Source organism: Pholis gunnellus, assembly GCF_910591455.1.
Source record: "Pholis gunnellus genome assembly, chromosome: 7".
NCBI classification, from domain to species: domain Eukaryota; kingdom Metazoa; phylum Chordata; class Actinopteri; order Perciformes; family Pholidae; genus Pholis; species Pholis gunnellus.
This window is the reverse complement of record NC_136533.1, coordinates 10,450,019-10,475,205: the sequence shown is the minus strand read 5'-3', so window position 1 is coordinate 10,475,205 and position 25,187 is coordinate 10,450,019. Positions and strand designations below refer to the sequence as shown.

Sequence of the window (25,187 nt, the reverse complement as noted above, 5' to 3'; positions counted from 1 at the left end):
TGCCACCACAGAGTCAAAGAATGTCCTCAGGATTGCTTCGTGCACTCCTCAGCAGATAGAGTCTGCTCTGACCCTTTTTGTAAATATGTTCAGTCCAGTGCAGTTTATTGACAGCAACCTTGTTAATTCAACCAAGACAACACAATGTGTTAGCAATAACTAATGCTCCCCAAGTTTTGATTGTGCACCCAGTGCCAAGACTACTAGAGAATACAATACTGTACACTAGTAAATACAATGTTTTGATTACTTTATATTGGGGAAAAGTTATGCTTTTTTTAATTTTAAAAGTATCACTTGCAAAAAATATATTTCTTGAGTTGATTCATTATTGAAATTAGACTGTGACTCAAAGTATGTGTTTGATGGTGACTGACTACATATAAAAATAATATTGAATACATATACAACTATAAATGATGGTGCACTGCCATAGGCAAAATAAATATATTTTCTATTGAAGTGAAGAGATTCTTCTCTCTACCAACAGTGCATCATGCAAACACTTCAAGACAAATCCACATAAAAAAATACCTGAGAAAAAAACAAAAACAACAACACAGAATTGCGAGTAAACATTCGATTTTAATGACAATAAAGACATTCATATTTGCAGAAGTTTGACACATAAGATGCAGGGCAAAGATAGCCTGAGTATTCTTACCTTCTTTTATTTATATATTCAATCGGTTGTGAGTTAATTCATCAACATAGATGGAGCTGTTTAAAATAATGACCAATAATCATTAAAAATTCAAATCCATGTTTCAAATCTTTCACATTTTACCACTAATATAATCCCTTTCCCCAAAAGAAAATATTGCTACAGCGTTCTATAATATCTGGAGCCATTCTTGTGTCTTTTATATCTCAAGTAATTTACAGTAAAAGAAAGAGAAACACCCTCTATTAAATACACCACATTGTTAAGTTTCCATTAAAAGGAAAATCCTCTTCAAAAGCTAAAAGAAACACCAGGACACAGATATGTGCTTGTCTTGCTAAATGTTTACATTAGTCTGACTTGTCCACACATTTAGCGACTTCGCAACCACACTTGTCAATTGAAATGTAGGTGTGCTTTATCTTTCTGCCATCGACACAGTTCATCTCCACCTCCTTCTTACTGGTGGCCATTTCTTGACAGCATGTGCATGAATGCACCAAATGCTCTTTTGCCGCAGAGTAGCTGTAAATAGAGGCAGTTTCAGACAGGATCAGTGTCAGTCACTTGCTGTTCAATGTGAACAAAACATATATCTTGAAACTACACATGAAAACGGTTGATTTCCGCATGATTGAGTAAGTAGTTTTGTCAGATATTTTGTTATAAATCTCACATTGATGAAGACGCTCCACAAGGTCCTACACAGGCTGTGATTTCCACTGGCTCAACTGACTTGCAGTCCTTTGTCTCCAGATAGGTGGTGTTCCTGCTTATTTGACAGTTGGTTTTTGGAGTACCTGTGAATGGCAAATGAACATCTTTTTCATCTTGCTGCAAAAAATGGTGTCATTTCAGTGGCAAAATAAAATAAAGCCTCTAATATGTGGTGTTTTAGGCTCTGCTTTTATGCAAAAACTGCATTATGGGTAATCGATTAATAATTTGAGTTCACTTTTAATTAAAAAGGAAAAAAATCCAGCTTCTGAATTATGAACATTTTCAGAAAATATCAACATATTAATCAATAATGAAAATAGTCTTTGAATAATATTTTTACCACTGTTGACGCACGTTATGAGTAACAGAGGATGACAGTGATATTGTGTCATTCGAATTAATTTTATTGACTCATACTTACAAGTTTTGCAACAACCGATGCTATCACTTTGTTCAGTTCCCTGTAATATAAACAATATGGATTGTAGTAAAATATGCAGATAAACAACACCGACTGATATAGAGTCTCTTATGAGTCATGTGTACAGTATTACTGTTGCAATATATAATGCAATTTCTTCTTCACTATGTATTTGTGTATTTCAGCACATTTTATGTATTGATGTCTCTCATATTTCACATTGCCCATTTATCTAATTTTTTCCCATTTACCAAAAGTCTACGATCAGAAATGGAAATCCTTTTTGTGCATGGTAGCAGAAATAGCTAAACTAACCCCATATTCTACAATTTGGATGTAAAGTGCAGTAAGTCAGCCCCAGTTCAGAGTTATTTACAAAGATTATAGCTGACAGAAATAAGAACTTCTGCTTGTTTCAGGACTGGATTATACTCACAGGAACGCAGTTTGCTGGATCAAATGCAGGACATGTTGTTAGATTTTTAGAGGTTATGAACTGATCCTTCACCTTTTCGCATCCATACTTGACACAATTATCATTTGGCGGTGACCAAGACTGAGAAGGCTGTCAGAGGTGTAGAAGAGGTCAATTAGTGAAAATAAACATTGACTGGTACCAACATTTAAGGTGACAGATTTCTGAAGATGTTCCCATTACACTGTACTTACTTTAATAATTATCTCAGAAGTGAAGCCTGGGACCTCCACAATACAGCTGTCTCTCTTACATTCTCCACAACATGTTCCAGGATTCTTTACATACACATAGCCCTATTAGGAAAAAAAGCACAAATCAAAATAGTGTGCAACTTCATTCAATTAAATGTCTACATAATAACTAATAAGTAGTATTGACTATACTGTCTCGTTCATCCAAATTACATAAAGAACTTGTATCTCACTTACCCCAAAAGTTTTATCAAGCCATTCTGATGTTAAAGGTTTGAGATATCATCTCTGAGATTCTTGCTGACACCCAAATTGGGGTGAATGTAGTTTAGTTTGTGGTGCTCAAAACACTACCACTTTTTGTCATTACATTCCCCTTTTGTTTAAATTTGGAAGGCGGCAAAATCTCAGAGACAGATATCTCAAACCTGTGCAAATACAACCAAAACATTTGCATGACTAGAGACTATATATAACACGGATAAGTAAAAACAAAGATCTTGTAGTTTTGTTAATTTTCTTTTTTTTTGTTAAACTCGAACAAAACACTGACATCTTCAAACCTATCGTCATGTGCACATAAACAGCAAAGTCAATGTATCTGCAAATGGTAAACAGATCAACACGAATGCATGTGCTCTCATGGTAAACATGTTTGTACACTATATACCTTTACTTCCTATTTAATTAAAAACTGCAATGCTGTTGATAGTTACATACAAACGTACCTTTTCACAATTTGGGTTACAGGGAATCACAACACACTCAATGGTGTTCAACTTGCTTGTGGGATCCTGAGTTTTAGTACAGCTGCATGATTCACATGGGCTTTTGGAGAAACCCGTACCTGGCTGTAAACAATGAAACGCAAAGTCTTAGCTGTATTTCATATAAAGGCCAGCAAATGAAATGTCACTATTATCTAACAACATTGTGAAAATACAGAAGACTGGGGATCTATGTTTAACTTAAATACTAAGATAATACTTAATTTATCGTATAGTTCATTTTATGATTGCAGCGTTTTAGTAACACTTTAACAAACAAGTATACTCTTATTTGTGCACATTTCAGATGAATATTATTCCTTACCTTGTACTCAGTATCATTGAAGACACAGACGCCTTTGGGTACTAGATTAAAATAATGACAATATGATTACATTAAAGGCTTATGCATAGTTTAGTTTGAAGTCTTTCACACACTAACACTAAGCATATGGAACTAAAATGTATATGGAAAGCTTACCACAAGACAGGCAGCACGAGGCATTTAACATTTCAAACTCAAATCCCAGTTTGCACTTCTGTTCTTGCGACGAACAGAGGTTCTTATCACATGCTGTTGGTTAAAAGGAAAGACATTTCAAAGGCTGGTAAGTATGACAAAAAAATGAACTATTAACAGGTACTCCTGGAAAATAGACAATTACTTCTTGCTACCTATACCTTAAAATAAAAACGGATCTCCTAATTGAACAAGCACCATTCTTTACTGAGTGATTCACTAACTCATTATAGACACCAGCAGACACTGCCAAGTTTAATCATACAGTCACATAGGATTGTCACAATATCAGATTTTTACTTCACAATTATTGTGGCCAAAACAATTCACGATAACAATATTATTGTGATAATAATTGTGAAATAATAATTATAATAATAACTATAATAATAATAATAATCCTATCAGTTCCTATCTTTTTTGTTTAGTCTTTGTTTTGGCAAATGAATTATGCTCAAAAATTGAGTTTAGGGAGGTAGAGAGAGAGTCTGTAACCATAACTGTACAGAAGCTTTATTAAAGAGGTGCTGGATTCTTTACAGAATGTTATACATGTAGCATTGCTGTAAATACGGTATGAAGTGAATATACTTTATCAGTATTATACAGGATACTCAAAGTGCCTTCTTAGCAAATTATATCAGATATCACTCGGGGTAGGCTAAATAACAGAAACATATGTCGGTATAATGCAATACAGTTCAACAGCACCACAATTTACATCCTCCAAAATGATCATGAAGTTCAATCAACTCTCTACAAAACAGAACATTTTAACCTACATTGAGGTATTTAGGATTTATAGCAGGATAGTTGTATTAGGCTGCATTCGGTTTAGCAAAGACAACCCAATAAACTGGCATCTGAGTGTATTTTCTCTGGCTTTAGAAAGCTATTATACAGAAGAGGAAATAAGATTCATGCAACTGTTTTCACAAACTAGTAATAAGGAGTAGTACTCCTTATTATGAGAAAACTGATATTTATGTATAAAATGAGTGAAGTTCCCCCTAAATCATCGAAAGATCCTTCCATTAAAAATTGTCGGCAGATGAAGGTGTGTTACTTTGAATCACTCACCACAGTCCAGTTTTTCACAGCAGTCCACTTTGCGCTTCACCAACACCTCACCTTCCCCAGTACAGTTTTTTGGCTCTGGAGTGGGACATGTGATAGGCTTACACTGAACACTCTGAGTGTCCTTATCACAAGTACACTGCTCACAGTCCTTCTGCCAAGTCTCACCAAGCTGTTTTAAGACAGAACAAAGTTCATAACGTGTCAACAACAAATAAAAAATGCAAACTCTTAGCTGTATTTCATATAAAGGCCAGCAAATTAAATGTCACTATTGTCTAACAACATTGTGAAAATACAGATGTAACTTGTAGTGACATATGAGGTACACAGCAAAGTTATATTACTTATATGTAAATCATTTTATTTATGGAGCTATTTGTTTTGTTTATGTATCAATATCTCATTCTGTTAGTTTCTCTAGTTTCGTATGTTGTGAGTTGGTCTTATGGTGTGTTTGAAAGTGTTTTTATGTTGTATGTTAATGTGGTTTGTTAGATCCTAAAGAGATTAGCCTCTGTTTTAATTGAGCTAATGGGGACACTAATACATTAAATTATATTAAAAATCCATTGACCTTTGTTCCAATATTCTGCAACTACTGGGGGAAAATATCTAATGATATAAGATACTTCTACTCTACTGGAGATGTTTTCCAGGGAAGACCTAAGGTGTGAAAATCAACTAAGAAGCACCCATCAATAATATGGACGTATTTGAGGCTCTTCAAACGAATCAGTAATTGCATGTGGAATTTATCGACTACGGTTGCACTTTAATGTTGATGGTTTCATTGACAGACAAATGAGAGTGTGCAGAATACCCATTAAAATGCCTTCTTTTCATCCAAAGGAATCAAAGACTTTGTTTCAGGCGCTCTCTCAGAATAGACTCTCTGTAAACAATGCCAGTTAAAATGATTTGTTCCTTGTTAAATTCAAATACCTCTCGAGGTGGGTCCAGAGATGAACAGTTTTTGGACACTGTGGATAAAGCAATTGTACTGGCAGTTGTAGAGCCAATTTCTTTTGTAGTGCCAGAGCTTGTTGTGGTGGTAGGAGTTGGTGGAGTCGTATGGTGACATAGTCTAGCAAGCTTCTCAACATTGCATGTCGAATTGCAATATGCAGTGAAACACCAACCATCTCCATCAGTCTTATTGTACATGAAGCTACCTATATGAAAATAAAACCCAGGCCGTTAAATCCAAAATGACTAATGATGTGAGAAAAACAAGTTACAGTGCCAGGGTTACAGCTGTCTTTATAATGCAACATTTGTGAATACGAGTAATCACACTAAAGTTTTCTAAATGGACACTACAATATAAAGTATAAGTCTGGATCCATGATCAGAACTAACTTAATTGTACATTATCATTAATAGTTCTAATTGCCCCATTTTGGCAATAGACATCAGAAGGAATGTAGTCGTGACTGAACTTTCCAGTTCCAGTGGTAATTTATCCGTTCACTGTGCAGGTGCCATAACCAACTAGAAGCAGCTGCTAATGCATGGAAAAAGATGAAAAACATCTTCCGTGAAGAGAATAAAGAGAATTGGGGTTTTTTTGGAACGCATGTACATACATTTTACCAAATCGAGTTTTGTACAAGATCCAAAAGGAATGAAGGGTAACTCAGACTGTGGATTATGATAATAGATCTCAATGCAAACAGGATTTGAGCATGAATACCTTGGAGTTGAAGCTGCAATTTGAATTAGATGTGCCAAGTTGCATTGTAAAGACAGGTGTAACCATGACCAAGATATTAATAATGATAAAATGAACAACAAGTGATGCAATAACCAATTGCTTACCAGGAGAAAACAATTGCTCCAAGTACTTGCAGGAACATGAAGTTGTTCCGCCTGTTGTTGAAGACTGAAGAGTTAAAGTTGTGGGTTTTTCTGTGATTGTAGTTGTTGTGGTGGGTTTTTCTGTGATTGTGGGTGTTTCTGTTAAAGTTGTGGGTTTTTCTGTGATTGTGGTTGCTGTGGTGGGTTTTTCTGTGGGTGTTACTGGGGTGCTGGGTTCTTCAGCTGTTGTGGCAGCTGTAGTTTGTTCCTTTTCTGTGGTTGTGGTGGGTTTTTCTGTGACTGTGGTTGCTGTGGTGGGTTTTTCTGTGGGTGTTACTGGGGTGCTGGGTTCTTCTGTTGTTGCAGCTGTAGTTTGTTCCTTTTCTGTGGTTGTGGTGGGTTTTTCTGTGACTGTGGTTGCTGTGGTGGGTTTTTCTGTGGGTGTTACTGGGGTGCTGGGTTCTTCAGCTGTTGTGGCAGCTGTAGTTTGTTCCTTTTCTGTGGTCTTGGTGGGTTTTTCTGTGACTGTGGTTGTTGTTGTTGAGGGTGCAGTTGTGGTTGAAGACATACACTTGTTTTTGCAACATTTCACTCGTATTTCATAGTTATGACATTTAGGAGGTATACTTTGATCTTTGTCAAGACAGATTAGTCCCTTACTTTGGTCGCATTTTACAATTTGACCTAAGTCCTCCAAAGGGATATCCTTGTATTCTTTTGCTCTACATTCTATTTCCAGAGTTTTACTGCAAAGACTCAGATCCGGATCAGTAATGTTTTCAATGAGTTCATTATCTCCACCATCTTCACCACCAGGGTAATCTTTGCTTTGCCAATCTGACCACTCACAAACATAGCAGTCACCGGGTGTTGTGGTGGGTTTTTCTGTGACTGTGGTTGCTGTGGTGGGTTTTTCTGTGGGTGTTACTGGGGTGCTGGGTTCTTCAGCTGTTGTGGCAGCTGTAGTTTGTTCCTCTTCTGTGGTTGTGGTGGGTTTTTCTGTGACTGTGGTTGCTGTGGTGGGTTTTTCTGTGGGTGTTACTGGGGTGCTGGGTTCTTCAGCTGTTGTGGCAGCTGTAGTTTGTTCCTTTTCTGTGGTTGTGGTGGGTTTTTCTGTGACTGTGGTTGCTGTGGTGGGTTTTTCTGTGGGTGTTACTGGGGTGCTGGGTTCTTCAGCTGTTGTGGCAGCTGTAGTTTGTTCCTTTTCTGTGGTTGTGGGGGTTGATCTTGTTGTCACTGTCGTTCTTTCTGTGGTTTTAGTAGTTGTAATGTTGACCATGGGTCCTGTTGATGGTGCTGTTGTAACCACTGTATCTGTTACAACTTCAGAGGTTGTTGTGGCAGGCTTTTTAGTTGTTGTAACAGCAGTAGTAAAGGGATTTTCTGTGATCGTTGACGTTGCCTTTTCGGTTGTTGAAGTAGTGGGCCTTTCTGTGGTTGTTGTGGATTCTTGTGTGATTGTGGGTGTTTCTGTTACAGTTTGGGTTGTCTTTGTGGTAGGCTTTTCTGTGGGTGTTACTGGGGTGCTGGGTTCTTCAGCTGTTGTGGCAGCTGTAGTTTGTTCCTTTTCTGTGGTTGTGGTGGGTTTTTCTGTGACTGTGGTTGCTGTGGTGGGTTTTTCTGTGGGTGTTACTGGGGTGCTGGGTTCTTCTGTTGTTGCAGCTGTAGTTTGTTCCTTTTCTGTGGTTGTGGTGGGTTTTTCTGTGACTGTGGTTGCTGTGGTGGGTTTTTCTGTGGGTGTTACTGGGGTGCTGGGTTCTTCAGCTGTTGTGGCAGCTGTAGTTTGTTCCTTTTCTGTGGTTGTGGTGGGTTTTTCTGTGACTGTGGTTGTTGTTGTTGAGGGTGCAGTTGTGGTTGAAGACATACACTTGTTTTTGCAACATTTCACTCGTATTTCATAGTCATGACATTTAGGAGGTATACTTTGATCTTTGTCAAGACAGATTAGTCCCTTACTTTGGTCGCATTTTACAATTTGACCTAAGTCCTCCAAAGGGATATCCTTGTATTCTTTTGCTCTACATTCTATTTCCAGAGTTTTACTGCAAAGACTCAGATCCGGATCAGTAATGTTTTCAATGAGTTCATTATCTCCACCATCTTCACCACCAGGGTAATCTTTGCTTTGCCAATCTGACCACTCACAAACATAGCAGTCACCGGGTGTTGTGGTGGGTTTTTCTGTGACTGTGGTTGCTGTGGTGGGTTTTTCTGTGGGTGTTACTGGGGTGCTGGGTTCTTCAGCTGTTGTGGCAGCTGTAGTTTGTTCCTTTTCTGTGGTTGTGGTGGGTTTTTCTGTGATTGTGGTTGCTGTGGTGGGTTTTTCTGTGGGTGTTACTGGGGTGCTGGGTTCTTCACCTGTTGTGGCAGCTGTAGTTTGTTCCTTTTCTGTGGTTGTGGGGGTTGATCTTGTTGTCACTGTCGTTCTTTCTGTGGTTTTAGTAGTTGTAATGTTGACCATGGGTCCTGTTGATGGTGCTGTTGTAACCACTGTATCTGTTACAACTTCAGAGGTTGTTGTGGCAGGCTTTTTAGTTGTTGTAACAGCAGTAGTAAAGGGATTTTCTGTGATCGTTGACGTTGCCTTTTCGGTTGTTGTTGAAGTAGTGGGCCTTTCTGTGGTTGTTGTGGATTCTTGTGTGATTGTGGGTGTTTCTGTTACAGTTTGGGTTGTCTTTGTGGTAGGCTTTTCTGTGGGTGTTACTGGGGTGCTGGGTTCTTCAGCTGTTGTGGCAGCTGTAGTTTGTTCCTTTTCTGTGGTTGTGGTGGGTTTTTCTGTGACTGTGGTTGCTGTGGTGGGTTTTTCTGTGGGTGTTACTGGGGTGCTGGGTTCTTCTGTTGTTGCAGCTGTAGTTTGTTCCTTTTCTGTGGTTGTGGTGGGTTTTTCTGTGACTGTGGTTGCTGTGGTGGGTTTTTCTGTGGGTGTTACTGGGGTGCTGGGTTCTTCTGTTGTTGCAGCTGTAGTTTGTTCCTTTTCTGTGGTTGTGGTGGGTTTTTCTGTGACTGTGGTTGCTGTGGTGGGTTTTTCTGTGGGTGTTACTGGGGTGCTGGGTTCTTCAGCTGTTGTGGCAGCTGTAGTTTGTTCCTTTTCTGTGGTTGTGGTGGGTTTTTCTGTGACTGTGGTTGTTGTTGTTGAGGGTGCAGTTGTGGTTGAAGACATACACTTGTTTTTGCAACATTTCACTCGTATTTCATAGTCATGACATTTAGGAGGTATACTTTGATCTTTGTCAAGACAGATTAGTCCCTTACTTTGGTCGCATTTTACAATTTGACCTAAGTCCTCCAAAGGGATATCCTTGTATTCTTTTGCTCTACATTCTATTTCCAGAGTTTTACTGCAAAGACTCAGATCCGGATCAGTAATGTTTTCAATGAGTTCATTATCTCCACCATCTTCACCACCAGGGTAATCTTTGCTTTGCCAATCTGACCACTCACAAACATAGCAGTCACCGGGTGTTGTGGTGGGTTTTTCTGTGACTGTGGTTGCTGTGGTGGGTTTTTCTGTGGGTGTTACTGGGGTGCTGGGTTCTTCAGCTGTTGTGGCAGCTGTAGTTTGTTCCTTTTCTGTGGTTGTGATGGGTTTTTCTGTGATTGTGGTTGCTGTGGTGGGTTTTTCTGTGGGTGTTACTGGGGTGCTGGGTTCTTCAGCTGTTGTGGCAGCTGTAGTTTGTTCCTTTTCTGTGGTTGTGGGGGTTGATCTTGTTGTCACTGTCGTTCTTTCTGTGGTTTTAGTAGTTGTAATGTTGACCATGGGTCCTGTTGATGGTGCTGTTGTAACCACTGTATCTGTTACAACTTCAGAGGTTGTTGTGGCAGGCTTTTTAGTTGTTGTAACAGCAGTAGTAAAGGGATTTTCTGTGATCGTTGATGTTGCCTTTTCGGTTGTTGTTGAAGTAGTGGGCCTTTCTGTGGATGTTGTGGATTCTTGTGTGATTGTGGGTGTTTCTGTTACAGTTTGGGTTGTCTTTGTGGTAGGCTTTTCTGTGGGTGTTACTGGGGTGCTGGGTTCTTCAGCTGTTGTGGCAGCTGTAGTTTGTTCCTTTTCTGTGGTTGTGGTGGGTTTTTCTGTGACTGTGGTTGCTGTGGTGGGTTTTTCTGTGGGTGTTACTGGGGTGCTGGGTTCTTCTGTTGTTGCAGCTGTAGTTTGTTCCTTTTCTGTGGTTGTGGTGGGTTTTTCTGTGACTGTGGTTGTTGTTGTTGAGGGTGCAGTTGTGGTTGAAGACATACACTTGTTTTTGCAACATTTCACTCGTATTTCATAGTCATGACATTTAGGAGGTATACTTTGATCTTTGTCAAGACAGATTAGTCCCTTACTTTGGTCGCATTTTACAATTTGACCTAAGTCCTCCAAAGGGATATCCTTGTATTCTTTTGCTCTACATTCTATTTCCAGAGTTTTACTGCAAAGACTCAGATCCGGATCAGTAATGTTTTCAATGAGTTCATTATCTCCACCATCTTCACCACCAGGGTAATCTTTGCTTTGCCAATCTGACCACTCACAAACATAGCAGTCACCGGGTGTTGTGGTGGGTTTTTCTGTGACTGTGGTTGCTGTGGTGGGTTTTTCTGTGGGTGTTACTGGGGTGCTGGGTTCTTCAGCTGTTGTGGCAGCTGTAGTTTGTTCCTTTTCTGTGGTTGTGGTGGGTTTTTCTGTGATTGTGGTTGCTGTGGTGGGTTTTTCTGTGGGTGTTACTGGGGTGCTGGGTTCTTCAGCTGTTGTGGCAGCTGTAGTTTGTTCCTTTTCTGTGGTTGTGGGGGTTGATCTTGTTGTCACTGTCGTTCTTTCTGTGGTTTTGGTAGTTGTAATGTTGACCATGGGTCCTGTTGATGGTGCTGTTGTAACCACTGTATCTGTTACAACTTCAGAGGTTGTTGTGGCAGGCTTTTTAGTTGTTGTAACAGCAGTAGTAAAGGGATTTTCTGTGATCGTTGACGTTGCCTTTTCGGTTGTTGTTGAAGTAGTGGGCCTTTCTGTCGTTGTTGTGGATTCTTGTGTGATTGTGGGTGTTTCTGTTACAGTTTGGGTTGTCTTTGTGGTAGGCTTTTCTGTGGGTGTTACTGGGGTGCTGGGTTCTTCAGCTGTTGTGGCAGCTGTAGTTTGTTCCTTTTCTGTGGTTGTGGTGGGTTTTTCTGTGACTGTGGTTGCTGTGGTGGGTTTTTCTGTGGGTGTTACTGGGGTGCTGGGTTCTTCTGTTGTTGCAGCTGTAGTTTGTTCCTTTTCTGTGGTTGTGGTGGGTTTTTCTGTGACTGTGGTTGTTGTTGTTGAGGGTGCAGTTGTGGTTGAAGACATACACTTGTTTTTGCAACATTTCACTCGTATTTCATAGTCATGACATTTAGGAGGTATAGTTTGATCTTTGTCAAGACAGATTAGTCCCTTACTTTGGTCGCATTTTACAATTTGACCTAAGTCCTCCAAAGGGATATCCTTGTATTCTTTTGCTCTACATTCTATTTCCAGAGTTTTACTGCAAAGACTCAGATCCGGATCAGTAATGTTTTCAATGAGTTCATTATCTCCACCATCTTCACCACCAGGGTAATCTTTGCTTTGCCAATCTGACCACTCACAAACATAGCAGTCACCGGGTGTTGTGGTGGGTTTTTCTGTGACTGTGGTTGCTGTGGTGGGTTTTTCTGTGGGTGTTACTGGGGTGCTGGGTTCTTCAGCTGTTGTGGCAGCTGTAGTTTGTTCCTTTTCTGTGGTTGTGGTGGGTTTTTCTGTGATTGTGGTTGCTGTGGTGGGTTTTTCTGTGGGTGTTACTGGGGTGCTGGGTTCTTCAGCTGTTGTGGCAGCTGTAGTTTGTTCCTTTTCTGTGGTTGTGGGGGTTGATCTTGTTGTCACTGTCGTTCTTTCTGTGGTTTTGGTAGTTGTAATGTTGACCATGGGTCCTGTTGATGGTGCTGTTGTAACCACTGTATCTGTTACAACTTCAGAGGTTGTTGTGGCAGGCTTTTTAGTTGTTGTAACAGCAGTAGTAAAGGGATTTTCTGTGATCGTTGACGTTGCCTTTTCGGTTGTTGTTGAAGTAGTGGGCCTTTCTGTCGTTGTTGTGGATTCTTGTGTGATTGTGGGTGTTTCTGTTACAGTTTGGGTTGTCTTTGTGGTAGGCTTTTCTGTGGGTGTTACTGGGGTGCTGGGTTCTTCAGCTGTTGTGGCAGCTGTAGTTTGTTCCTTTTCTGTGGTTGTGGTGGGTTTTTCTGTGACTGTGGTTGCTGTGGTGGGTTTTTCTGTGGGTGTTACTGGGGTGCTGGGTTCTTCTGTTGTTGCAGCTGTAGTTTGTTCCTTTTCTGTGGTTGTGGTGGGTTTTTCTGTGACTGTGGTTGTTGTTGTTGAGGGTGCAGTTGTGGTTGAAGACATACACTTGTTTTTGCAACATTTCACTCGTATTTCATAGTCATGACATTTAGGAGGTATAGTTTGATCTTTGTCAAGACAGATTAGTCCCTTACTTTGGTCGCATTTTACAATTTGACCTAAGTCCTCCAAAGGGATATCCTTGTATTCTTTTGCTCTACATTCTATTTCCAGAGTTTTACTGCAAAGACTCAGATCCGGATCAGTAATGTTTTCAATGAGTTCATTATCTCCACCATCTTCACCACCAGGGTAATCTTTGCTTTGCCAATCTGACCACTCACAAACATAGCAGTCACCGGGTGTTGTGGTAGGTTTTTCTGTGACTGTGGTTGCTGTGGTGGGTTTTTCTGTGGGTGTTACTGGGGTGCTGGGTTCTTCAGCTGTTGTGGCAGCTGTAGTTTGTTCCTTTTCTGTGGTTGTGGTGGGTTTTTCTGTGATTGTGGTTGCTGTGGTGGGTTTTTCTGTGGGTGTTACTGGGGTGCTGGGTTCTTCAGCTGTTGTGGCAGCTGTAGTTTGTTCCTTTTCTGTGGTTGTGGGGGTTGATCTTGTTGTCACTGTCGTTCTTTCTGTGGTTTTAGTAGTTGTAATGTTGACCATGGGTCCTGTTGATGGTGCTGTTGTAACCACTGTATCTGTTACAACTTCAGAGGTTGTTGTGGCAGGCTTTTTAGTTGTTGTAACAGCAGTAGTAAAGGGATTTTCTGTGATCGTTGACGTTGCCTTTTCGGTTGTTGTTGAAGTAGTGGGCCTTTCTGTGGTTGTTGTGGATTCTTGTGTGATTGTGGGTGTTTCTGTTACAGTTTGGGTTGTCTTTGTGGTAGGCTTTTCTGTGGGTGTTACTGGGGTGCTGGGTTCTTCAGCTGTTGTGGCAGCTGTAGTTTGTTCCTTTTCTGTGGTTGTGGTGGGTTTTTCTGTGACTGTGGTTGTTGTTGTTGAGGGTGCAGTTGTGGTTGAAGACATACACTTGTTTTTGCAACATTTCACTCGTATTTCATAGTCATGACATTTAGGAGGTATACTTTGATCTTTGTCAAGACAGATTAGTCCCTTACTTTGGTCGCATTTTACAATTTGACCTAAGTCCTCCAAAGGGATATCCTTGTATTCTTTTGCTCTACATTCTATTTCCAGAGTTTTACTGCAAAGACTCAGATCCGGATCAGTAATGTTTTCAATGAGTTCATTATCTCCACCATCTTCACCACCAGGGTAATCTTTGCTTTGCCAATCTGACCACTCACAAACATAGCAGTCACCGGGTGTTGTGGTGGTTTTTTCTGTGACTGTGGTTGCTGTGGTGGGTTTTTCTGTGGGTGTTACTGGGGTGCTGGGTTCTTCAGTTGTTGTTGCAGCTGTAGTTTGTTCCTTTTCTGTGGTTGTGGTGGGTTTTTCTGTGACTGTGGTTGCTGTGGTGGGTTTTTCTGTGGGTGTTACTGGGGTGCTGGGTTCTTCTGTTGTTGCAGATTCTTTTGTGATTGCTGTTGTGGTCGATCTCTCTATGATTGTCAAAAAAATAACAAACTGTCACAGACACTGCATATTTTGGAAATAATACACACTTATGCATTTTTATAGCTTTTTACTCTTACCACTTGTTTCAAAAGTAAAGACTGTTGTTGTTGGTCTCGTGGTGGGTGCAGTTGTAGAGCAAGCTTCTACGACTCTTGTAATATTTCCTTTTTCTCCACAAAAAGCTGTGATACATGTTCCATTTCCATCATGTGTGTCATAGACTGTATCTCCATACTCGTACAACTTTCCTTTGTATGAACAAGTGCAAGCTGCAAAATAAATAATTAATAAGAATCGTTTTTTTCATAGATTCATTCTATTGTCTTTTAATTAATCCTTGTGTTATGATCACATCAGAGAAATGGTCATAACCATACTTACCTTTGGTGTCATAGATGCACTTCATCTTTGTTGAAGAACAATTACTAAAGGTAGACAAGAGAGGGAAAATTTAAAAGCAATTACACAGTGGGCCTTTTTTAGTTGTCTAAATAATTAGAATTATGATATTATTATATTTTGATAACACGATGGATTTCTGTGTAAGCATATATGAAGCTCTGCAGGTCCCACACATCAACACGTTTCCTCTGAGGGAAACTTTCGAAAGGGTTCTCAAACTGACAAACATTCCCAAAATGACGGGGAGATGCTTCTGTATAAAGGGGATGAAAGTAAGAAATATGATTGGCCATGATTGGCACAATCTCTAACAAGCCCACCTAGAATGTATGATAATGTATTCTTGCTTATTCCACTCTGTATCAAAGTGTGCCTAAGGTGCGCCAGGCGTGTCTGACGCACTGCCCAATCTGCACTTAACTGTGATCTGCGCAACGCATTTGCAATAGTGGTGCCCTTATGTCTCATGTTATTGTCTTATTTGTTTGGTTTTCACAATTACCTTAATTTATTTCATAATATATTTATACATCAATATATATTGTATGATATAAATATAATTATTAAGATGGAAAGTGACCTACCACTTGTGACAGCTTTCATTAGTAGGCATGAGCGCCCCTTCTTTATAATGCTTCCCTTCGTTATCATAGCAGCCACAATTTTCCTGAGGCACACATTGCATTGTATCTTCTTCCAAATAAGATCGTTCAGGCGGGCAATTTGGATAGCAACCTTAAAAAAATGAAATGTTATTGTAAATTGTAGAACTAGCACCCAAAAGGTACAGACAGGAAGTCTAGCCTAAATCAAGTGAGAATCTCTGTGCGGTGAAAGAAAAATCCTTAACATTAAGCACTTTTGTGCTTAACCAGTGGGCTTTACTAGAAAACACCAAACATGGTTAACTCTTTGATTAAAAACCTTAAAAATACATACACTATTACATTCATGTCATTTCTACCTTCTAGTGCTGGAATGTGATTGTAGCATGCTCCTGAGGGATTCCTGCATGTCTTCATGCATGGTTTTCCACAGGGCTCATAGTGCCATTCACACTCGCCATCAGGGTTGTAAAAATCACAGAACAGAGCTGATGAAACAAAAGAAAGGAATATTAAAAAGATACAATATAAGATTGCTTAATCATATATCAAATCTTCATAATAAAATGCAAGTCAGACTTTATTTGTAAATTCTATATTTTAAATGACTAATGACAGATGGTGATTACAATCACATTGCTTTTTTGGTTTATGTCCTTACAGAAACAGAAATAAAACACTCACGGCAGATTGTGGGAGTCCTCCATTTCACGCAGGTTCCGGCCTCATTGCAGGCAGCTGCGTAGGCTGCTACAGCCGAGCAGAAACATTCACAGTCTCCTCCTGTGTTGCAGGAACAAGTGTCTTTCACACAAGCATTATAATAGTTTTGTGGATCCACCTTTTTGAAAGAAACCATTGTAAATGCAAGTAGAGTCTGGATTATATTCTGATTGCTAATTATACAGACAGTAATTGAGTAGACTGTTATTTGGCAGATTTCTTACCTTTGAATGGCAACCAGCAAATGCTATACTATTGATAATGCTGCAGTGTTTTAATGCCCATGCTTGCCTGTGTGAGTACAGATTGCAGGGATTTTTGTGTGTTTTAGCATTAGGGCAGGTAGGTGACACTTTCCAGCTGTTTCCAAAGTCAAGGGCTTCAACAACAACTTCTTTGTTTCTGGTGGTAAAATCGTTCTTGATATTTCCATCGTAATTCCCACAAAGACCACATACTTTTCCCTGGGATGAAATGAGATCTAGTTAATTTGTAAAATGGCAACCTTATTAACATGTATCTGAATGCCTGTATATCTCCTCACCCACCTTGAATGTGGGCTTGAGTTTGAGCATGAGTGTTGTCTTCTTATTCCAAATGAGAACAAGACCATTCTTTGCCTCAATGACAAGGTATATGCCCATAGTGTGGACTTTAAAGGGTATGTCCAGCCCTTTGCTGTGTTTGATAACTCTGACATTTTCCTCTGAAAGAACAATTTCATTGTTCTGAAAGAAACAAAACATGCTTATTTGTAACCCTGAAATATAATTTTCAGCATTAAAAAAGTAATTCTAAATGCATATAATAGTGTTATGTACCCCTAGGTAGAGTTTGATAGCAGTGGAGCAGATGCTTTCAGTTGTTCCACATGGGATGCTCTCAGTCAGGACCCGAAAGGTACCATTCTTATTGCCCTCACAGTAATCCTGCAAGATATTGATGTCAGTATTACAACACTGACTTTTGAAGAATCACAAAGTCTACTGTATATAAGTCTGTACCTGAGTGAAGACGTAGCCACAGTCTCCATTAAAGGAGAATTTCTTTTCATCAAAAGTGATGTAATGCCCTTCTCCATATATGGTACAGGCTCCATCACATTCATGATCTGTGCATTCCCATTTTCTGCTTTTGCAGGTGCTATGATTTAAATAGATTGAGTGATGTCAAGTCAGTTATCCTCGGAAAAAAATGAACACACACAACAGTGACCTGACACAGTCCTACATTAGTATGGGAAGAATAAAGAGCTTACCAGGTATTGCAGTTCACAGTGACAGTCTGTCCAGAATTATAGGAATCTCCATTATATGTGCAGGGACAGCTCTCCTTCTTAATACAGCCTCCTTTACCATCAGACAGCAGGTCATCGGGACATACGCAGCCTGACATACACTCTGTGCTGACCTATACAGTGTAACAGCAAATAATTTAACATAGTGCTTTAATATACATGTATAGAATATTCAACAACAGTTATGAACCAGTCTCTCAATCTTACACATTCTGTGTCCAGTATCTGGCAGCTGTTTTGGCACTCGGACCCCTTGTCACCTGGCTGTGCGCTTGAGCAGTTGAAGAAAATCATTGGCGCTGTGCATGCTGATGACAATGATAGTGTGTTACAAAGGACATGACTGTATGCTTGGTGTTGGTCTTACTGTGCTTTGTTATAGAAGGATTACTATGAGGACCTGAGTGCTTTGTACCTACATTTAGTTATTTGGGTTCCTGTACATTCTAGTTTTCCACTACGGCATGAGCTGAAATACATAGAAAGACATGCAAGGTTAATTCTTACTAGTTTTTGCTCAATTTCTTGCAAAGTAAAAGTAGTGGTCAGTGGACAGTGTCTCCCAACTTCTAGCCTTTAGATCTGCAGTTCTCTTTAAGTCATTTTATACACAGATAGGCTTACTTGACGGTTTGCAGGGAGCTGGTGACATTTTTAGCACATACTAAGCGAAAAGCAGTGTACATCTGACTGATCACTGGTCTATCACACATGCAAACAGATTCATGTGGGCAGTTTAGTGATTCCAATCAATTAATACTTGGGAAATAATCCGGAAGGTCAAACCCAGAACCTTTTTGCTCTCCGCTGAACCAATGTGACATACTTTTAAAATAAAAATACAAATCAACAAAGGGAAGCCATGTGCACTTGTAGGAATCGTGACATCAAAATAAAAATAAAACACTCTCCCAGATAAACATTACACTTTAAAAGTTGACAAAGTTGACCCACACTTGAGACCCACTAATCCAGGATAATTTTGTTCAGTTAAAATGAAATGCTCTAGAGGAGCCCTGATGGCACCGACTATGACCCGCAATATTCCCTGTTCTCCTCCTGCTCGGGACCTTTGATGCATGTCATAACCCATCTCTCTCTCTTCTCATCTCTCTCTTCTCGCTTTCGTCAGCTAACAAATAAAAGTCTAAAATAACCCAATAATAATTATTAAAAACTATTGTTCTGCTTACATTTTACTTGAAATATTGAAAAACTCACCAAGTTCGTGCATTGACTTTAATGTTTTGCCCGGGGCGTATCACCTGGTTTCCCATATGACAGCTGCAGTCTGAGGCTGGCACACACTGTCCATTCTCATTGAGGTAAGTTCCTTCAGCACAGCCGCAGCCATCAAGCTGGGTAAACTCGACCTCACATGTTGAGTCTGACTGACTGAGAGAGCGGCAGGTGCGACCACAGCTTGTCATTTGGTAGCCATACACAAAAGTAGAAGGGCAGCCAGTCGTGTATTTGACTTTTGAAAGGAAACAGGTTCACATAGTGTTTAAATATTATCAATGAATATGGACTTCATTTATTTTACATTTGATAATTTAGGTTTAACTTACGGCATACAGTGTCCCTCCATCCATTCAATACGACACCTTCAGCAGCACATGCATGGACATAAGAGGATATAGCAGCACACATGCACTCCTCACTGTTCTCACAGGCACAGGTGTCATAAGTACAAGACTGCAGAGAGAAACAAGCTCAATTAATAGGTGAAATGTTAAATAGTTAAATAGGTAAAATAACACAAATACATACAGTACACACATACATTATACTGCATACAAAAATAAATCACTGCTTACAGCTTGATAATCTTCTGGATTTATTAGAGAATGGCACTTTGCAAATATCTCTGTTGGGTCTGACAGCAAGCCGCACCAGTGTTGGGCATATTTCTCTACAAAGACAAATAAACATGTCTATTGGTAAAATGTTAAAAACAATGATATCAAGATATGAAGTACGATGACTGTGACCTACCCTTGTTTATGTTCGAAATGCAGGGGTTCCCAACAATGTTTGTCACATCGGAGCAGGATGTTTTGGCCTTCCATGTGTTGACAAATGTCCCAGCCGTTCCCTCACACAGTCCATTTGTGGTCTTGAAGTCATCAGCTTCCACATCATTAAAATCTCCGCAAAGACCTGGATAATGGTAATGGTACTTAATACTTTCTACAATACTTATTGCAAAAGGCGGATAATTTACACTATAATCAAGAGAAGTGAAACATACCCCTGAGTTTTCCCTTATTGGAAACACTGGCTTTGATGTAGACCTGCATAATGGGGGAAAGCTGAATCTCGAGAACAACCCCATAGTTGGTGTGGATTACGATGAAGAATGTCGATGGGCTGAAGACTGTTACGTCATCTGCAAGGGAACATATTTTCACGTTGAATAAAGAGATTTAATTTGAGCAAACTCAGTTAAATGTTGCGATATCATCGGCGAATGAGCACTAACAAGAACCAACCTACCCGTGATAAGAGGCAGCGGAGTGTTCAGGTTGTTATAGGAAACATGTCCATTAGCTCCAACTACAACCTTCTGCAGTGGGAAAAAAAGGACAATATGTTAAAAAACCTTAGGGTAAACCTTTCCAGCAGATGTGAAATGGAGAAAATCCTAAAGAGTTATCTTTGTTAAGAGAAAACCATAATATACTGTTAATTTACCACGGATTTAGGCAGTAGTAGGGTGACTGCAGCCAGACAAGTCGACTTATCTGACCTTTTACAATTGGCCAGGTCACCAAGGACGCTGAAAGTCCCATTAGTTCCCTAAAGTCCAGAAGATAAAAATGCACTTAATTACAAACAGTGTGCTTATTAACAAGCATTGTACCTTTGTATGTGGATTAAAGGATGAATTAATTTAATTTGAAACGACTCACCTTGGAGAGAATATAAGAGCACTGTCCATGGAAAGAATACATTTTGCCATCATAGGTGGAGATGTGGCTGCCACCCAGCAAGGAGCAGATACCAGGACAGTCTTTATTCTTACAGAGCCACTGAGCCTGGGAACAGGTGCTGTAAACAGAGTTCAGTCAGTCCAACAGATCACCTTAAATGCACACGTTATGAATATTATATTGAAAATAGTGAGTAATTACCAATCTTGACACGTAATTGAGTATGATTCCCCTGGTTTGTATGGCTTGCCATTGTGTAAGCAGGAGCATGTGTCAGCAGCAACACACCCCTTTTGTGTAATGTCATCAAAGACAGTCCCTTGAGAGAAACATAATGACATGATTAGTCTAGTAAAGTAAAGTGTTCTACACAATGCAAACCCCATTAATAATGTGTGCATATGCATTAACAACATAACCTTTATTTTTTGCCATTTTAACATATTTTTAAGGGATGTAAAAGATAACAACATCGTTTATCTGCATCCAAGATCAACACAAAACTGCATAAAATGCAAGCACCTCATTTACATTTCATTGTCCATGGCCTGACAACTCTCTCTATGAATTTGCGGTACATTAGGCTACACAGTTGTATAAGTGCACCTAACTGATTGCAGCCAAAGTTATGTACAATGTAGCATCTCAACTGTACAAAGAAGAGTGTTGAGAGGACAAGGACAAGTGTAATGAATGTGATAAACTCACTATATTAACGTGACGTAATTGATTCAGTATTTGTAGGCAACTAAATACCTACACACAGGTCCTAGCCTGCCGCCTAATCTATAACTCCTGCTTCTGTTGTTATAACAACTTGATGGTAATTTAATAGCATGAATTACTCATGCTGCATGCTAATTGCAAAAGTCAAGAGTACAAATAAAGTAATTAGAGAGCATACATTAATCATGTGTGAACGGAAGTAAACCCTCTGATATCTACTGGACTACAAACATCATCTGAGTTGCTTTTAATATCAGGAAACTTACCATTTGGACAAAAGCATCCATCTAAGCAGTGATCCTCACACTCTTGACCTCGCTGGGTGTTGCTGCAGGTGTCAGTACAGGGATTACCACATTCTTTATACTCCATGTTGAAAGGGCATGTTTTTGCTATTCAAAACACAAAAAAGTAACATTTAGAAACAGTGATTCTGATTCAACTACAGTAAAACACATCTAAGCTCAAACGTTAATGTTCTTACCGCACAGGTTTGCTGTCTTCCATTGCTGTGGTTCCCCGCCTGCATGAGCGCACTGACGAGAATACTCTGATGTGGTTGAACACAAGCATGAGGAGCTACTGTTACAGTGGCACAGGTCCTTCAAACAGGCTTCGACAAAGGAGTCAGTAGCAATCAGCGTTTGACAGCTGAGGAATGCAGGTCCTGTCAGCAGGTTTTCACAGAGTTTTTTCTGCGGGGCAAAGTATATGATGTATTCAAAATGTACCTTGACTATTGTTATGTATAGAATTATGTGAAAGGCAGATCCATTTTTACATACTTGATTTTCACAGGTCTGTGTGACGGGAGAGGAGACGATATCGCACCCTTCAGAAGGACCATTGACTATCGAAGGTTCCGCATAATCTTCAAGAGGTACAGACTCCCCTGTTTCAAGAGGAAAACGAGGTTTTAGCAAATGTGAAGACTGATTTTGAGCACAGATTCTTTTGGCTTTATTGTTAAGTATTCACCTGATTTGATGAACTCGTCGTAAACCTGGACTCCATTGTAGTCACCACACAGGCCACAGGTCTGATTCTTGTATTTTTTATCCAGCTCAACCTTAAAACCAGGTGAGAATTTGAGTTGAAATAAATAAGTCAATTAAGAAATCTCGTAACTACTGTGTTAATATTATGCACTTTATTTCAAAATTGCTTCCCTTTGATTTAACATGGATTAATCTTTATGCCCCCATAGTCAATTCTCTGATCTCCCAAACAGCAGTAAAACAAAATAAGTGTAAGTTATCAATAATAATACAAAGCAATATTTAGATATTATTTATACGTGCAATGTATGTGGACATAATGAATACACATACCCAGAGGGAGTCTTTTTCATTCCACATGACGACCAAACCCAGCTTTGACACGATTTTCACGTAGGACACGGTTCTTTCAATCGAAATGCCAACCTGGCTGAATGGTAGAGTGATGCTATAGGGAGAGGGGGAGGGGGATAAGACATTAACCATCACTGGAACTAGATCATCAGCTGGTAATAAAAAGTCACATTATCAACACCGACTCAGTTATTAAACCTCTGGCCCAAGCAATACGACAGAATTCAGACCTCTGGGTGTAACCCATCTTGTGTAGCCAAATGGAAGACTATGGAGTTATATTTAATGGATACATGTGTTGGTAAAGAGAAGGAAATATTGCAGACTGTTTTACTGAAAGTATGGGTGGAAGTGGTGAAATGTTTCCAACTCCAAAAAGAGATTAAATTACCTAGATGGCCGGTATATGACCCCGATTTTACTTCAGCAATGCAAGAGACACCAACAAGGGGTCTATTCTGGTATCACTTCCATGATGCAAGATTGTTAAAAAAAGGGTTCCTTATAGTTTTGGTCATCTTTGTTTGACATTTGGGTTGAGGGGGCAGGACTTTTACAGGTATTTACAGCTTTGTGATCATTTTTGTAAAAGAGTAGACAGTTCTAATCCAAATGTTATTCATATATTCATCCATGCACTGAAAAAGGACACTACAGATTATGGGAAACAATGATGGGAAAAAGATCTGGACATTGAAATGACCAAAGACATGTGGCTAACTGACTGGAAAACACTGTAGTCCTCCTCCAACTCCAAAACTTGGGAAGACTTCTGATGGAAAAACTGTATTCACTTTTATATCACTTTCAAACAGAAGTCCAAATAAACTGGCACTCAGATATGCTGCTGGAGGGACTATAGAGAAATTTGTTTGTTTTTTTGTTACGTTTTGTGGTCTTGTCCCACTATTGAGACTTTCTGGAAGGATGTAGCAACAATCATCTCAAAGACCCTAAGTTCAGTTTGACATTAACATCCCTCTTTCTTGGACATATCCCTGATGGGCTCAGAAAAGATGATACCTAACACCTGTAGGTCTCGCTGGCAGCAAGTAAAAATGACATGACAAAATACTGGCTTTTTGTAAATGTTATTAAACACCTACATCTTCTATAACAGCTGACCTACTACATTCGACTCAAAAAACAATTGGGAGAACAACGGTGGTGTGCTTATTTAATTAACTAATGAGACAGATCTTTCATAATCATTTGAGGTACCATGTGCTATATTTCATTTTATATTTGGCAACTTTGCCTTGATTTACTGATCAACCCATTACCTCTTATTTATTTGCTTTTTTGTTTCTTATTTGCTTCTTGCTCATTGTTCTTATAATGTGACAAATCGTCATCAATAAATAAATAAATAAAAAAGCAAAAACAGACTCACAGCTCTTCATTGACTTTGATCGAAGTCTCGGCTAATTCCACAGCGGCCCCCTCCAGGTTCATAGTGACCTTTTCAATTACGCTGGCCCCCTTTATCTCCTTCCGTTGGATCTGAATATTGAAACTTTCATAGGTTCCTTTACACTGGGACGCAAGGACGTAGTTGCAGGTAGAGGGAAGCTGGAAGAAATCTCCATCGAAAGTCTTAAAGTGATAGTTTCCCCATGTACTGCAGATCTGGTCATTGTGAGCGGGTCTCACTTCTTGATTAAGGAGAAAAATAAACATCTATTACACTGTAGTTCAAACTGTACATGACTTTTAGGTATTTTATCCTTCATCTTTGAAAAATTACCTCTAATTACAGATATTTTGGAAACCGTCTGAACCGTGACTGAAAAAAAGAAAGACACATTATCAATAATATCAGACAAAAGCAGACTGTTTGTATTGGTATTATCCAGTACAAGCAATAAGGTTGGATTTGATATATGCAGCTCTCTTTGTATGCCATTAACTGTACATACCAGTGCTGGCTGCTGGTTGTCCAAGGTAGAGGATGAGCCATGGTATTACCCATTCAAGTAGCATCCTGGCTGTTCTCATGATTCTTGAATAGTCCCTGCCCTGACAGGGATGGTTGAGTTAACTGGTCCCGCACTACCAATGTCACGTTATATATTTCATAAGGTGTTTGCAGTTAAGGAGGGGTTTTGTGTGTCAACCATTGTGGTTTTTGTCTCCATTGAGCTCACACCCATGAAGAGGTTGATTATGACAACATTTCATCCTCATAATGCATCCTATCACTCTCACTCAAAGCTCTATTTGTGTTAATCTTTAATAAACACTGACACATATTCTGTAGGTAAGAATAATCTTTTAAAGTCAACTGCCATAGTTTCAGTTGTTGATACACTGCACTGTATGATTTCATTATTATATCATTATTTGTATCCATGTCCTGTTTCGTGGGAGGGGAAGGTTAGTTTATTTATGCACTTAATTAAACAAGAATTGTGTACTTTTCTCACTGATGCATATCATTTTAAGCGGTGGGTGGAACCTTTGTGTGTGTTGAGTAAATTCATAACTCACTTGCTTAAACTTATTCATTTCTGAGTTGTGGGTTGGTGGGAGCAGTATTTCTCTTTTCAAGATTAAGAAGTGAGAGTGGCATGCTGCTCATAGCAAGTAACGTTTTTATTGAGATCTTGATGTCAAATGAATG

General features: G+C 39.5%; 1 protein-coding gene across 2 annotated transcripts; it reads right to left on the bottom strand.

Moving 5' to 3' along the window:
• Positions 1-565: 565 nt before the first annotated feature.
• On the bottom strand, positions 566-24,595 carry LOC306698384 (uncharacterized protein). Of its 2 annotated transcripts, XM_079162667.1 has the most exons (41): positions 24,484-24,595; positions 24,312-24,350; positions 23,958-24,219; positions 22,544-22,658; positions 22,191-22,281; positions 21,998-22,104; positions 21,697-21,907; positions 21,479-21,604; positions 20,688-20,805; positions 20,466-20,604; positions 20,248-20,352; positions 20,050-20,119; positions 19,805-19,942; positions 19,549-19,713; positions 19,371-19,465; positions 19,122-19,248; positions 18,772-19,027; positions 17,970-18,019; positions 17,758-17,858; positions 17,512-17,663; positions 17,258-17,396; positions 17,075-17,182; positions 16,802-16,981; positions 16,478-16,717; positions 16,215-16,371; positions 15,890-16,018; positions 15,510-15,660; positions 14,905-14,948; positions 14,601-14,792; positions 8,997-14,507; positions 6,660-8,882; positions 5,784-6,013; positions 4,842-5,010; positions 3,723-3,815; positions 3,567-3,607; positions 3,203-3,325; positions 2,475-2,576; positions 2,242-2,370; positions 1,806-1,845; positions 1,341-1,464; positions 566-1,189 (listed from the first exon to the last, which is right to left on the bottom strand). In XM_079162667.1, the coding sequence occupies exons 1-41, from the start codon at positions 24,560-24,562 to the stop codon at positions 1,015-1,017; spliced, it is 12,846 nt and encodes a 4,281-aa protein (XP_079018793.1). In that variant the 5' UTR covers positions 24,563-24,595; the 3' UTR covers positions 566-1,014. The 2 variants fall into 2 exon arrangements, with proteins under 2 accessions (XP_079018793.1, XP_079018792.1); XM_079162666.1 differs by having other exon boundaries at positions 6,660-14,507.
• Between the last annotated feature and the right edge of the window lie 592 nt (positions 24,596-25,187).